Genomic DNA, 14459 nt, shown 5'->3' with positions numbered 1-14459 from the left:
ATTATATTAATCATATTCAGATCATATAAAGCTCAGTTCATATCACAAATTACCCTCAATGTAGCGTGTGTGTGCCTGATCTGAATCTCAAGTTTATTTTTCTTGCTGTGTTTAATCTGCATAATTATAGTTTTGTTGACTTCCAATTTCCTTCAAGCAGAGAAGCCCTTTGAAAACCAAACATTTAACCGTCTCCCCTTGCCAAAAAAAAGAAAGATCTGAAAAAAAAAAAAGAAAATTTGCATTAAATAGTTTAAGTCTATTCACTGTGAAATGGTTTCAAGGAGGTGCTGAGTTTGGGAAAAATTGTAAGAAATGTTGCCACCTTTGCCACATACTCAGTGTAAGCCACCTCTGTGACTGCTACAAGCAGTAAGGCAGCATTGATTTAGTAATAGAAAAATGCAGCATTCCAACAGTAAGAAGATGTAGTCCTGTTATATTATTCTGCCATAGATAGACTATTGTGTCTAGTTTTGGTTACCTTAGTTTTTTTTCACATTCTATTTTTAATTTTTTAAAACATCGTTATTGGAGTATAATTGCTTTACAATGGTGTGTTAGTTTCTGCTTTATAACAAAGTGAATTAGCTGTACATATACATACATCCCCATATCCCCTCCCTCTTGCGTCTCCCTCCACCCTCCCTATCCCACCCCGCTAGGTGGACACAAAGCACGAAGCTGATCTCCCTGTGCCATGTGGCTGCTTCCCCCTAGCTATCCTGTGGTTACCTTGTTTTACATGTGGTTTTACATGTGGTTACCTTGTTTTTATATTTTATATTCTCTTTTGCCCTGTTATCCATGTAACAGGGCATGGATACATGTGGTTACCTTGTTTTTATATTTTATATTCTCTTTTGCCCTGTTATCCATGTAACCGACCATTGGTGCATATTTTCAAAATAATTGATTGTATTTGGAATACAAAGGGAAAAGCTATCTGATCCGCATTATCTAAAACCCTAAACCATGCTTTTTTTTTTTAACAGCATCATTCTATAAGTTGAAAGCCATCCAATGAATCAAGAAAAATTAAAAGACTATTATTGTATTAATAATCAGAGGGTTCTAATGGACCATCTCCTAAGACCCTATAACAAACTTGTTCTCATTATAAGATAAAAGAAGTAATTGACCACTTGTCATTTTTTGAGAAAATTTAAAGCATTCTATCATCTTAAAAAACTTTTCAGGGGCAGTTTAGAATTTTTTTATTAACAGCTTGCATTCGAAAATTAGAAATTTTATATTTGAGATATAAAACTAAAATACCTTGTCTTTTAAAATTATTTTCTATATTTTTTATTGTTATATCTGAACAAAGCATTCTAGCCATTCATTTTGAAAAACCGGAGCTAACAGAACTTTTTCCTCTATCCTTGATGTGATCATTCAAGTTTTCTATTAAAGTTAGAATCATTTCATTTTCAGCATGAGAGTTTTTTTTCCCCCATATTGGGAGTTATAGAGTAAAGCTTTATTAGAATATAATACCAGTATGACTGAGTAAAAAATCTTTGTTCTTAACATTGACTTACTTGAAAAGAAAATAGAAAATAATCCAGATATTTTTGTTTCCTTTCAGGTCTTCGGATAACTGTGCTTCTGACATCTTTCCTTATGGTTTTGGGAACTGGTCTAAGATGCATACCTATATCAGACTTAGTGCTTAAAAGAAGGTAAATCATATAAATAACTTAAAATTTTTCTCCACATTTTTCTCTTTCGTTATGAGTATATTATATATGTTTAGTTATAAGCTGTTAGTAAACAGTTCCATTTTTTAGATCAGTAGAGGGTCATATTTATAGTAGCATTTTTTTTCCTGACGTGATTAATTCAGTGGGCATTTATTAGTTGTCATATGGAAGACACTATACTCGTTGTTGTGTAAATAAATAGAGAACAAGTTCATCTTCACACTATCTGGGAGCTATAACCATGGGAAAATAATAGTATAACATAAGGAAGAATAATGTAGTTAATGCCATAGAAGATTTATAAAATTGCCCCAAGAGACTAAGATAAGTTTTGGCTGAGGATATCAAAAGGAAGGGCTCATGAAGAAGGTGATAATTAAAGTAAGCATTGAAGGATACGTAGAATTTTGATAACTATAGTTAGGGGAATGATATTCCAGGGTAGAGGAGCAACAGAAACAAAGGCACAGAGGCAGGTAAGCACAGGCCTCTTCCAGGATGGGGTAGGTAGCTTCATTTCTGTACAGCAGCATTTCTGTACCTGGGATCCATGGATTTATTCTCAGGGGCTGCAGGGTATATGAAGATTTAAAAATTTTTGTTTTCCTTTTGGTTATAATATTAAAAGATTTTTTAACCAATAATAATCTGTAATTAAAAGACATTTTTATTAACCAGGATGTCAGTTTCCTAGTGTTTATCTAACTGGGATCCTTGGATTTGACCTTAAGAGCCATTGAGAAAATTTTTCCCCTTAAAAAGGAGCATAAATTACTCACGTTTGGGGGACACTGGTGTAGAGAATAAGACATAAGAATGGAATATAAAGAGATGAGTTTAGAAAAGGGTATCTTGAATGTGAAGGATATTGATGCCATCCTGTAGAACTGTAGTTTCTCACTGGACAGTTGGGAGCCACTTAGGTTCTTAATCTGAGCAGCAATAGGATCAGATGTATATGAGGTAAACTATTGATTTGAAGTCTGTAGGATTGATTACAGAGGGTTGAGAGTGCCAGCAGGAGGCCTGAAAAGATGCAGTGAGAGCCCAAGCTGGAGTCATTGTTTTGCTTTATTTCTTTAATCATTTATTAGTTCATTTATTCGACAAAATTCACTGAGCTCCTCCTGTGTGCCAAGCTCTCTTCTGCACATGGGGAATATAGCAGAAAACACAATAGAAAAATCTGTACCTCGTGGAGTTTACATTCCAGTTGGGGAGGCTGGCAATAAACTAGATAAATAAGTTAAAGATATAGTATGTGCTATGGAAAGAAAAATAAAATAGGAAAGAAGGATTTGAAATGTCAGTGGAAGGATGGTGAAATTTCAGAAAGAATGGGCAAAAAAACTCTTACTGGGAAGATACGTTTTGGGGAGAAAGCTTGAGGGAATGAATGGACAATGCATTATGTAAGGGACAAGCATTTCAGGCAGAGAGAAGAGCAAGTATAAAGGGTGGGAAGGGAAGAGCACACCTGGCAGGGAGGCTGGTGGGGCTGGAGCCGCTGAACCAGAGACTTCATGAGAAGAGTGGTAGGAAATTAGACTAGCGCAGTTATGAGTGGTGGCGGGAGTGTGAGACCAGGTCCTTCAAGACCTCGTCAGGGGGCTTCCCTGGTGGCGCAGTGGTTGAGAGTCCGCCTGCCGATGCAGGGGACAGGGGTTCGTGCCCTGGTACCGGGAAGATCCCACGTGCCGCGGAGCAGCTGGGCCTGTGAGCCATGGCCCTTGAGCCTGCGCGTCAGGAGCCTGTGCTCCGCAACAGGAGAGGCCACAACAGTGAGAGGCCTGCGTACCGCAAAAAAAAAAAAAAAGACCTCATAAGGACTTCACCTTTTTCTGAGCTAGGAAATCATTAGCAACTTTGAGCTGAGGAGGACCATGGTCATAGGCTGCTTTATTGAGAATAGACTGATGTTGAAGGTCTAGGGCAAGAGTGAGGAGACCAGGTAGGGAACCAGTAAAATAAACCAGGTGAGAGATGATGGTGGCTTGAACCATAGTTATGGCCGTGGTAGTGGTGAGAAGTGGTCAAATTCTGATTATATTTTGAAGGATTTGCCAGTGAATTGAATAAAGGAAATAAGAGAAAGTGAGGAGTCCAGAATGACTCCCTTGCCCTGGGAAGTTGTAGGAATGGAAAGGATAGCACAGATGCGAGAGAGAACATGAGAGAAAGATATCAGAGGTGATATGATTGAGGTTGCACTCTGGAGACTCTGAAATTGTTGATTCCATTAACAGAGACATGGGGCACAGGAGGAGGAAGGAATGGATTTTAGGTATAAGATGTTGGTTTTCATTTGGAACAGAATTTTTCACTTCAAAATAAATGCTGTTCCTTTTCAAATTTTCAAAATACGTTATCTTTCCAGAAAATTTAGAGTACATGTGTTTCATATTTTAAAAGGCAGATAGCAGAATCATTTGGGTTCCTGTGGAACATTGGTCTTCATTTCCTATCCTTCTGAGTGAGGTTTTAACAGATGAGTTTCATTGTGTTTGAGATGTTCTTAATTTTTCAAATATCCAGTTTTTTTAAAGCATGTACAGTCTTTAAGTACAGATTTCAGTGTAAGCTTAAATTCAACAATGAGTTCTTTAAAAATGCCTACTGGTATTTTTGCTTTTCTTCTGTTTGTGTCATCCATTCTATTGCTTCTCTCTAATCTTATATCCCTTCATATTCTTTTCAGATATAAAATTATAGGAATAATAAAGAGTTGACTCTGTTGGTAGAGAAAATGGTATGAAAAATAGAGCTCATAAAGAAATGTAAACAAAGATAGGAAAGGAAAGAAAGAGAAATAAAATAAAGAGTTACAAGAGGGCTTCCCTGGTGGCGCAGTGGTTGAGAGTCCACCTGCCGATGCAGGGGACACGGGTTCGTGCCCTGGTCCGGGAAGATCTCACATGCCGCGGAGCCGCTGGGCCTGTGAGCCATGGCCACTGAGCCTGCGCGTCCGGAGCCTGTGCTCCGCAATGGGAGAGGCCACAACAGTGAGAGGCCCGCGTACCGCAAAAAAAAAAAAAAAAAAAAAAAAAAAAATTATGAGAGATTGAACCTTTCATAAAAAGAAAGTAGAAGTTGAATTTTCTGTCTTTGTGCCTTCACCTATAAGGAATGTTAGGATATTATCCCCTTGAAATGAGACTTCACTTTATGTCCATACATTATTTCTTTAGAGCAGTATTATTAACAATGCATATGCAGCTATTAAAATGAAAATGCTGCAATTAGAATGCGTATTTTCACTAGTAGTTTCAATAGATCACCACTTTTAAGCTTCAGTCTCCATGACACTGAAGAGGAAGGGATAGAGACCTTTAGTAGGCATTTGGCTAGCACTGAAACAAGTATTTAGCGATCTTTTTCTGTGCCCTGTTCCACTTGGAGCTTTTTGAGCTTCTGACCCAGCCTTCTGAACAGTGTCCCTGCACCCTTTACTTCCTGTATTTTATCTTCTATGAGTCTTAAAGACATGAGAGTAGCAGCTTTCTGACAAGCCCTTTCCTCAATACACCTATTATTACCACCTTCCTAACCATGGTCTACCTCTTCATAGTATCAATATTTCTTTCATCCGCAGAGTACCAATGAAAATTCAAGAAAAATTATTTTGCCACTTTTATTAACATCACAAATAAATAAAGAACTTAGAATAATGAACTATAAAGCATGTTTTCTATGATTGGGAAGCAAATCATACCAAAAACATTACAGGTGGCATTGCTCTATCGCACCAGATGGCATTACTTTATAGTGTGAAATTCGATATAGCATGCCCAGGAAACAATTTACAAACTTCTAGAAGGTGAACTTATAATAGGTCATATCTGCTTTTAATCATAGGGTGTATCCAGTGATTCTCATAACATTATCTTTCAATTCAGTGTAATTTTCATTAATATTAACAATAGATTACTAACATGTGTTAGATAGTTAAATAGTATGGTTCTAGTAAACACAGATTTTCTAGAAATACACTCCATTGTGAAATGCTTTGTAGCTGGCAATATTACATTTAAAATGACCATACTAGAAAAGATGAATTGTTTAGTAAATGGTTTTATGATAATTGCTCAGCTATCTGAAAAAAAAAAATGAAGAGCCCTAAATCTCTGCCTTACCACTTAAGTAAATTCCAATTGGATCAAGCATTTAAATATAAAAAATGAACCATAGAAGTATTAGAAAATGAGACTCGTTTTTAATAATCTTAAAATGGGGAAGACCTTCCAACTAAGACACAAATCCCAGAAGCCATAGAAAAGCTTAATACTTTTGACTACATAAAAATGTAGAATATCTGCATGATTAAATACACTATAAAACAAAGTCAAAAGGCAAGTTAAAAACTGTGAAATGTTTGCAACAATAAGACAAATGGATAATTTCCTTAGTTGAAAAGAACTCTGTTAAATCAATAAGAAAAATAGCAAGTCAGTAGGAAAATGGGTAATAGATATGAGCAAGTAATTACAGAAATTGAAATACAAATCTTAAGATGCTCAACCACTTCATCATAATTAAAGAAATGAGGGCTTCCCGGGTGGCACAGTGGTTAAGAATCCACCTGCCAACGCAGGGGACACGGGTTCGAGCCCTGGTCCAGGAAGATCCCACATGCCACCGAGCAACTAAGCCCATGCGCCACAACTACCGAGCCTGCGCTCTAGAGCCTGCACTCTAGAGCCCGCGAGCTGCAACTACTGAAGCCTGCACACCTAGAGCCGGTGCTCTGCAACAAGAGAAGCCACCACAGCGAGAAGCCTGTGCGCTGCAACTAGAGAAAAGCCTGCACACAGCAATGAAGACCCAGCACAGCCCAAAATAAATAAATAAATTTTTTTTTTAAAAAAAGAGGCAAACCATTAAAAAAAATAATTAAAGAAATGAAAATTAAAAGAGCAATAATATGTTGTTTATTGGCAAAGATGAAAAAGATGGATAATGTGCTGTGTTGCCCAGGGTATAGGGAAAAATAGGCATTGCTGATGTGCAAGCAATTTGGGGCATCCTGTTTAGAGGGCATTTTTGCAGTATTTATCAAATTCAAAATGCACATGTCCTTTAACCCAACACTTGTCATTCTAGAAATTAGCCCACATATAAAGCTCTACCAGTTTGTAAGGAAAATCACATTTGTGTGGCTTTGCCTGTAATAGCAAAAGGCTGGATGCAACCCAAAAGTCTTCCACAAAGGACTAGTGATGGTGAAGTATATGGTGGAATAGTATGTAGCTGTGAAAAGGAGGTGAAAGTTCTATAAATGCTGATTTGGAAATATCTCCAAGATATATCATTGAGTTTTATAAAAGACAAAATTTTTGATGTTATGTTTAATATATTCCTACTTAGAAAAAAGTGGGAGGGATGTATTTGGTAAGGACTGTTTCTGAAAGAAACCATTACCATTGGTTGTTTCTGAGGAGGAAGCCTGGGAACCTGGAAGTCTGGGGTGGAAAGGAGATTTACTTTTTGTTTTATACTCTTTTCTCTGCTTGAGAATATTTTTACCATGTGAATATATCACCTTTTGGACTGAAAACACTAGTTAAGAGAAACTAAAATGAACACATCAGATCTTCAATAATGAGAATAAGAGAAGGAAAGGCAAGGAAGGTTTATATGTAAATTTCCCCAGTATAGAAATATAAACCCTTTGATATAAAAATGAACAATTGGTAGATTTAAGAACGAAGACTCTTCTCTGTAAAACACATAGGATTCTGATCAGTGTGTTCTAAAAGTAAGGTCCACAGATAAGCTGCTTATTAAAAATACAGATCCCTGGGCCCCATCCCAGTCCTACTCATTTAGTCTTAACAAGTTCCTTTAGTTAATTTTATACTCATTTTAAGTTTGACAACCTGACTGCCCTAGGTGCATAGCATCCTCACTTTAACTAGTAACTGCATTGTGCTTGCCCATCCTACAGTATAATCACATATTTTTAATGTCTTATTTTAAAGCAGATTAAGATTTATTTCTATTTAATAGTTTTATTTGCAATTTGACTCTTAAAACTCCAGAGGTCAGATTTCATGAATATATTTCTTCATGATGGTCAGCTGGGATTCAGATAAGAAAGATTGGTAGGAGATTAACTCCTCATAATAAGCATTTAACAGGGGAAAAAGCCAATAGAAGATACGTAAAGTGATCTTTAGAGTTTTGGAAGATACTTTTTTTCCCTTTTGATTGTCTTTGGAATGTGATTATTTCTGAGACATTTCTTCTAAGGACCTATAATATCATATATGAATTTTTAAATTTACTTTTTTTGTTGTTAAATACACTATACATATAGAAGAGTACATAAAACATTTATGTACAGTTTAGTGAAATAATCATGAAAAAGACAGCTATGTACCCATCACCCAGGTTAGAAATCCAGAAATCCCCTGAGACCCCCTCCCTGATTTATAACCCTGTCTCTCCTTACTGTACATAATCATAATCACAAATGTTGATAGGATTTTCAGAGTAAACTGAGTTGAAAGTTATGGAGAATATATTCAAAGTCTGTTGCAAATGTCTGTTTATTCTTTTCTTCTGAATAAAGATTTGCCATAGATTTTTTTTCCTATTAATATGGAAAGGCACAAACAAGTAAAAAGATTATTTTATCTGCAACAGAATGATTACAGGAACAAAATAGGCCAGAAGTAGACATTGGTAATAATTTAACATATAATAATAAACACATAAATCGGCAGGGTTACTAAATAAAGCATATTTTATTAAATAGATTTATCTATTATGTGTTTGGGCAAATTGGTTACGTATTAGAAAAAGAAATGTGGATACTTAACCATACAGCGTGCATGAAAATATATTCCTGATGGATTGATGAGCTTCATATTTAAAATGAAACAGTGTAAGGGAAAATTAATCTTATCCCTAAAGAGATTGCTTTTCCAAGTATAAAAACAGTGAAAGAAATTATAAGGGAAGCATTTGTAGATTTGACTACATAAACATTTGAATCCTCATGCTTCTAAAGGAAATCATAAAATACAAACTAGGAAAAATATGTGTGGCAAATATGATCTCTAACTTATAAAATAATATAAAAATATAAGCACTTCTGAAAAGAGAATGGGAAAATGAACATAATAGACATTCTTAACAAATGTTGGTTTGCAGATTTCAGATTTCATTATTTAAATTCATAACTCGGCAGTCAACATTTATTGACAGTCTGTGTATTTGTAAAGCATAGGCTAAGCTGTGTAAAGAGATAAAAAAATACACAAGCTCAATAAATAGAAGTTTATTTTTCTACCAAGAAACAGTCTAAAAGATAGTGGGCTGCTCCAGGCATGTAGAGAGGTCTGTTCCAGGGACCCAAGTTCCTTTTCTGTTGTTCTAACATCCCCTGGGGTGATATCCTTGTCCAAGTGGTCAAAGCTGGCTCATCATCTGTGCTTTCATTGTAGCCCACAGGAAGGGGAAGTAGGACATCCAGGGCAAGTGACTACGTCTTTAGGTGATGACTAGGAAGCTGTATGTATCAATTCTACTCACATCCTATTGGTACAGACTTAGTACATGGCCACACGTATCCGCAAGAGGAGCTGGAAATGTAGCTTAGCAGCCATGCCCCCAGTTAAAATGCAAGGATGCTTAAAAAAAAAAAGATATAGCTATCACAGCATAAACAGAAATAATGGTACAAGGCACTAAATTGGCACTAAATTAAGCAGTACTCCTCTGGGTAGGAAATAGCTAGAAACAAGTACTTCCTGTTAGGAAGATTGTGGAAGTCTCATTTTTGCCATGGAATGTCATATTTGATTTCTTTTTGTAGAAGTGGGAGGATTTGTTCTCTGTCCCAGGTAACAAAGTTGGTTTGAAAGTAAATTTAAGAAATAACAACAAAAAATGCATGGATACTATAACAAAAGAAAGGGAGAATGGATGTAAGGACACAGTAGTCTCTGCTATCAAATGTCTCCATGTATCCAGGTACCCCCTCTTCCCATGCAAAAAACATATTCATCTTTCCTCAAAGGATAAGACCCACAGTCCAGTCCAGTTATTGTGTCCAACTCAAAATCCAGAGTCTCTGGCTTCTATCAGGTCTTTGTGGTTCTCTGGGAGTGACCCCTTTGATTGTTCGTTGTGATTTTGGCTTTGTCCTTGGGAAGGCTCTTTTTTGGTCCATTCTTCTTAGTGAATACACCTGAAGTTGGGGGCTATGCCATTCTTAGGGGCTACACAGCTGTGGTGTTTCACTTTCTGCCTGATACTGATTTGGGGGCCTCAGGATTACTTTAGGAATCAAGCATCTTAAAGCTTCATAGAACCGTTTTGCGGTGTCTTTGGTGATACACTTCCCTCAAACATTTAGTAGGCTTCTCTGTTTACATCCAGTGGGTTCATGTAAATGTAGCCACATCCAAAGATTTTTACTTATGGCTGTGTTTCTTACACCTGCTGAATCTCTTTTCCTTTACTGCTTCTGTGCTCAGCTCATCCCTTTTCCCTCAATTTCGTGGTGGCTGCCAGGATGCCATCTGAAAAAAGGACTGGGTAGGAAACTAACACCTTTAATTTGATCTTTGCTGCTAGACAGGCTCTGAAGGATGTTATTTCCTGCCATTTTAGGATACAGAAGCAACCTGAGGCTTCAAATTCCTGGATTCTCATTAAATTTGGATAGTAGGCCTTGGGCAGAGAGAAACCCTCTTAGCAGAGCTCTTGTCCCTTCCGTCTGTGCTTGCAAACCAGCTACCACTTGCCTGGCTCCATCTCTCTTGTAGTGCCATCCTAAAAGCGGCAAGGGGCAGGAAACAGAGTAGTGTTCTGATTTTTTTCCAGCCAGTTCCAGGTAATCACAAGCAGTGGTTTTGCTGCATCTCACAAGTCACCTGCCTTTTCAGCCTGCAGCCTAACCACTAAATCAGTGCCAAATACGTTATGCCTTTCTGAATGCAGAATCCTAATTCTGGAGCTAATTTCTCAGTCAGGGAACAGTTAAGCTGTTATAGTGAGGAGTCTCAAAATATAATGGCTGAAACAAGATAGTATTTCTTTCTTATGTGATAGTCCAGAGTTGGCAGGTGGGCCAGGGCCTAGGCACCTCTGTTCTACAAAGGAACCTAAGTTCCCTCTATCTTGTTGCTTCCCTAGGGAGATGCCTTGGCAGGACAGTCCAGAGTGGATTTATCCACACTGTAGTAACATTTCATCCCACAGGAGGAGGGAGAGGGAGACCAGGGAGAGCATTTTATCCTCAAGGAGGTGACCTTGAAATCCTCCCGCTCTCATTGGCCCAAACTTGGTAACAAGACCCCACCTCACTGCAGGGGGAGCTTGGAAATGCAGACTGTAGCTCACCCCAGCACAGACTTGGGGTGCTCTGTAATTAAAAGGAAAATAGAGAGAATGGACACTGGGGGATAGTTTATTGTCTCTACCACAGGCAAACTGGCTGTTTAGGGGGAAAAGGTCAGTTTATATCCTCGTTTTATACCATGCATCAAAATAAATTCAGATGAATTAAATGGTTAAATATTTAGTTGGAAAACAATATATAGGAATATTTATCTGATCTCTACATAGGAATTTTTTTCTAAAGCATGAAAAACAGGAAAATTATAAAGAGAAAAATTGATCTGACCACTTACAAACTGTTGAGTGTACAAATTGTTAAGCTTAAAACAAAATTGACCAACAGGAGAAAATATTTGTCAAAATAAGGGCAAGAACAGGTAAATAATACAAATAAATATATTAAGCACTCATTCAAAATAAGAAAAATTATAATATACCAATGGGAAAAAAGACCAGTAGTCAAAAAAAGAAATGCAAATTAAAACAAGGAGATTCCTGGACTTCCCTGGTGGCGCAGTGGTTGAGAGTCTGCCTGCTGATGCAGGGGACACGGGTTCGTGCCCCGGTCCGGGAAGATCCCACATGCCGCAGAGCGGCTGGGCCCCTGAGCCATGGCCGCTGAGCCTGCGCGTCCGGAGCCTGTGCTCCGCAACGGGAGAGACCACAGCAGTGAGAGGACCGCGTACCGCAAAAAACACACACACACACACACACACACACACACACACACACACACACACACACACACACACACACACACACACACACACACACGGAGATCCCTTTTGGCCTTACCAAGTGTGACAGACAGAATAATACCCCCATCCCCCAAAGATGTCCATGTTCTAATACCCGGAACCCGTGAATGTGTTCTGTTACATGGCAAAAGAGAACTACGATAGTAGGTGGAATTAAGTTTGCTAATCATCTGACCCTAAAATAGGGAGATTATCCTGGGTTATCCAGGTGGGCCCAATGTAATCACAGAAGTCCTAAAAGGAGAGATAGAAGAGGAAGTCAGAGAGATGCAGTGTGAGAAGGACTCAAACCACTGTTGCTGGCTTTGAAGACAGAAGAGGGGGGCCAGGAGCCAAGGAATGCAGGTGGCTGCTAGAAGCTGGGAAAGACGACGAAGCATATCCTTCTCTAGAGCCTCCAGGAAGGAACATAGCTGTGCCACACCTTGAGTTTAGCTCAGTGAGACCCATGTTGGACTTCTGATTTACAGAAATGTAAGAGAATAAATGAGTGTTGTCTTAAAGCCACTAAGTTTGTGGTAATTTGTTATAACAGCAATAGAAAACTAACACACCAACTTTGTGTGCATAATTTTTATTTTTCTATTAAAAAATTTTTTTAAATTTTTTTCTTTATTTTTAGGTGAGTATTTTTTAAATAGTGGTATTCAATGCTGGTGAGCCAGGCACTGTTGACCACTACTGATGGGACTGTAAATTGCTACAGGCTCTTCTGAAATACAACTTTGGAGTATATTTCATAAGATCTAAAATGTTCATACCCTCTGACTTATCGACCCTAAGGAAATAATTTGGAAATGGCAAATATTTTTATACAAAGGTTATCACAACACCATCATTAATATTAACAAATAAGTAACAAACATTAGGAAAATGTTAAATGAGTTTTTGTACATCTGTATGATAGACTATCAGTGGAGCTATTAACAATTATGATATAAAGAATGAAATGAGAAATGCTTATTATACACTATAAAGTTAAAATGATTTAGTGCATAAAACTGTATATTCAATTTGATATCTATGATTACCTGTGCCTGTCTTGATTGAGAGATGCATTGGAAAAAAAAAAACTGAAAGAAAAGAAGACTGAAAAAGCAAAATATTAGGAATGGTTATATGAGTTACTGAATCATTGAATTTATGGACTTTTTCTTCTCTGTGCACTTCTTTTCTACTACGAATATATATATATAAAATACTTTTAAACTAAGAGGACAAAATAAAAGTTATGAGACAAAAAAAACGTTATGAGACAAAATGGGGGGAGGTAGGTCTCTCTCAGACCAGGACTAAGTCCATTTTTCTCCCGAGCTTTGCTGAGAGATTATCGTATTTGGCCTTAATAAAAATCCTGTGAGATAAAGTACCTTTGGGGAAATTGAAATGAAAGAGAATAAGTGATTCACCAAAGATTATACAGTTAATAAATTTAGATAAGTCTAGAAGCTGAGTCTTTTGATATCTAACCCAATATTCTTTTCACTGTGTTTTTTAATGAACTTTCTGTAACTGTACTTGATATGTTATTATTATAAGCTTCTTTAGGCCAAGACTATAGTTCTTATCTTTATATTCCTTTTAGTGTCTGCTGTAGGTACCTTGACCATAGTAGATATGCAGTAGATATTTTTAATTGGATCATAATTGGCCAAAATTATCAAAGGATACAAAAGGGAAATAGATTTTCATAAAAGAAAACTGAGGCTATGGTAAAAATCTTTAGAAAGCTCATTCCTTTTCACCATTTCAGTCTGTTTCTCCCTTCCTAACTTCCTTTTTCCTGTAATTAATTCACAGCATCTCTGACCCTTTTTATTGCCTTTTTGGGCTAAATAAAGGAAAACTACTTCTAGCACTTTAGACCATTTTCAATATCCAGGAAATCCTGTAACACATGAGTTTATTCTCATGCAGGATGATTAGGAATGGGGAATTGGGAGGAAGCTTGTGAACCATTGGCATATTGAGTGTTAGAGATAAGTATTCTTATTCTAAATCATTTCTCATTAAAAATACATAGAATTTAAGTTAAGAATGCTGGATTTACACTGAGGAAATACCTGCTCAGCTTCTAAAAAGCCAACTCTCTAATGTTATCCCCAGTGCTAGTCATAATAAAGGTTTATAAAGTACATCTCTGCATAGAATAAAAATATGCCAGCCCGTACACCGCCACAAAGAGTAACGCCTACTCACCACAACTAGAGAAAGCCCATGTGGAGCAACAAAGACCCAATGCAGCCATAAATAAATAAATAAATAGCTAATAAGAACCTGCTGTATTAAAAAAAATTAAACTTAAACAAAAAGGGGGCTTCCCTGGTGTCTCAGTGGTTGAGAGTCCGCCTGCCGATACAGGGGACACGGGTTCGTGCCCCGGTCCGGGAGGATCACACGGGCTGCGGAGCGGCTGGGCCCGTGAGCCATGGCCGCTGGACCTGTGCGTCTGGAGCCTGTGCTCCGCAGCGGGAGAGGCCACAACAGTGAGAGGCCCGCATACTGCAAAAAAAAAAAAAAAAATTTGTGGACTGGAGAAATCACATTTAATTTTGATTTCTAGTCCTGGCTTAGCCATTAGCTAGTTATATGACTTTGGAACTCCCCTCACAAATACTTTTTGAAGAAAAGAAAGTTATAAATAAGT

General features: G+C 37.5%; 1 protein-coding gene across 1 annotated transcript in view; it reads left to right on the top strand.

Moving 5' to 3' along the window:
* SLC49A4 (solute carrier family 49 member 4) overlaps positions 1-14459 on the top strand; it is a 90742-nt gene that overhangs the window by 7857 nt on the left and 68426 nt on the right. Inside the window, exon 2 of the mRNA XM_060150477.1 lies at positions 1592-1685. Within this exon, the coding sequence (XP_060006460.1) occupies positions 1592-1685 (94 nt within the window). The remainder of the gene's footprint in view (positions 1-1591; positions 1686-14459) is intronic.

This window comes from Lagenorhynchus albirostris, chromosome 5 (genome assembly GCF_949774975.1).
Source record: "Lagenorhynchus albirostris chromosome 5, mLagAlb1.1, whole genome shotgun sequence".
Taxonomy (NCBI): domain Eukaryota; kingdom Metazoa; phylum Chordata; class Mammalia; order Artiodactyla; family Delphinidae; genus Lagenorhynchus; species Lagenorhynchus albirostris.
The sequence above is the reverse complement of the archived record's forward strand: the minus strand, read 5'-3'. Positions and strand labels throughout refer to the sequence as shown.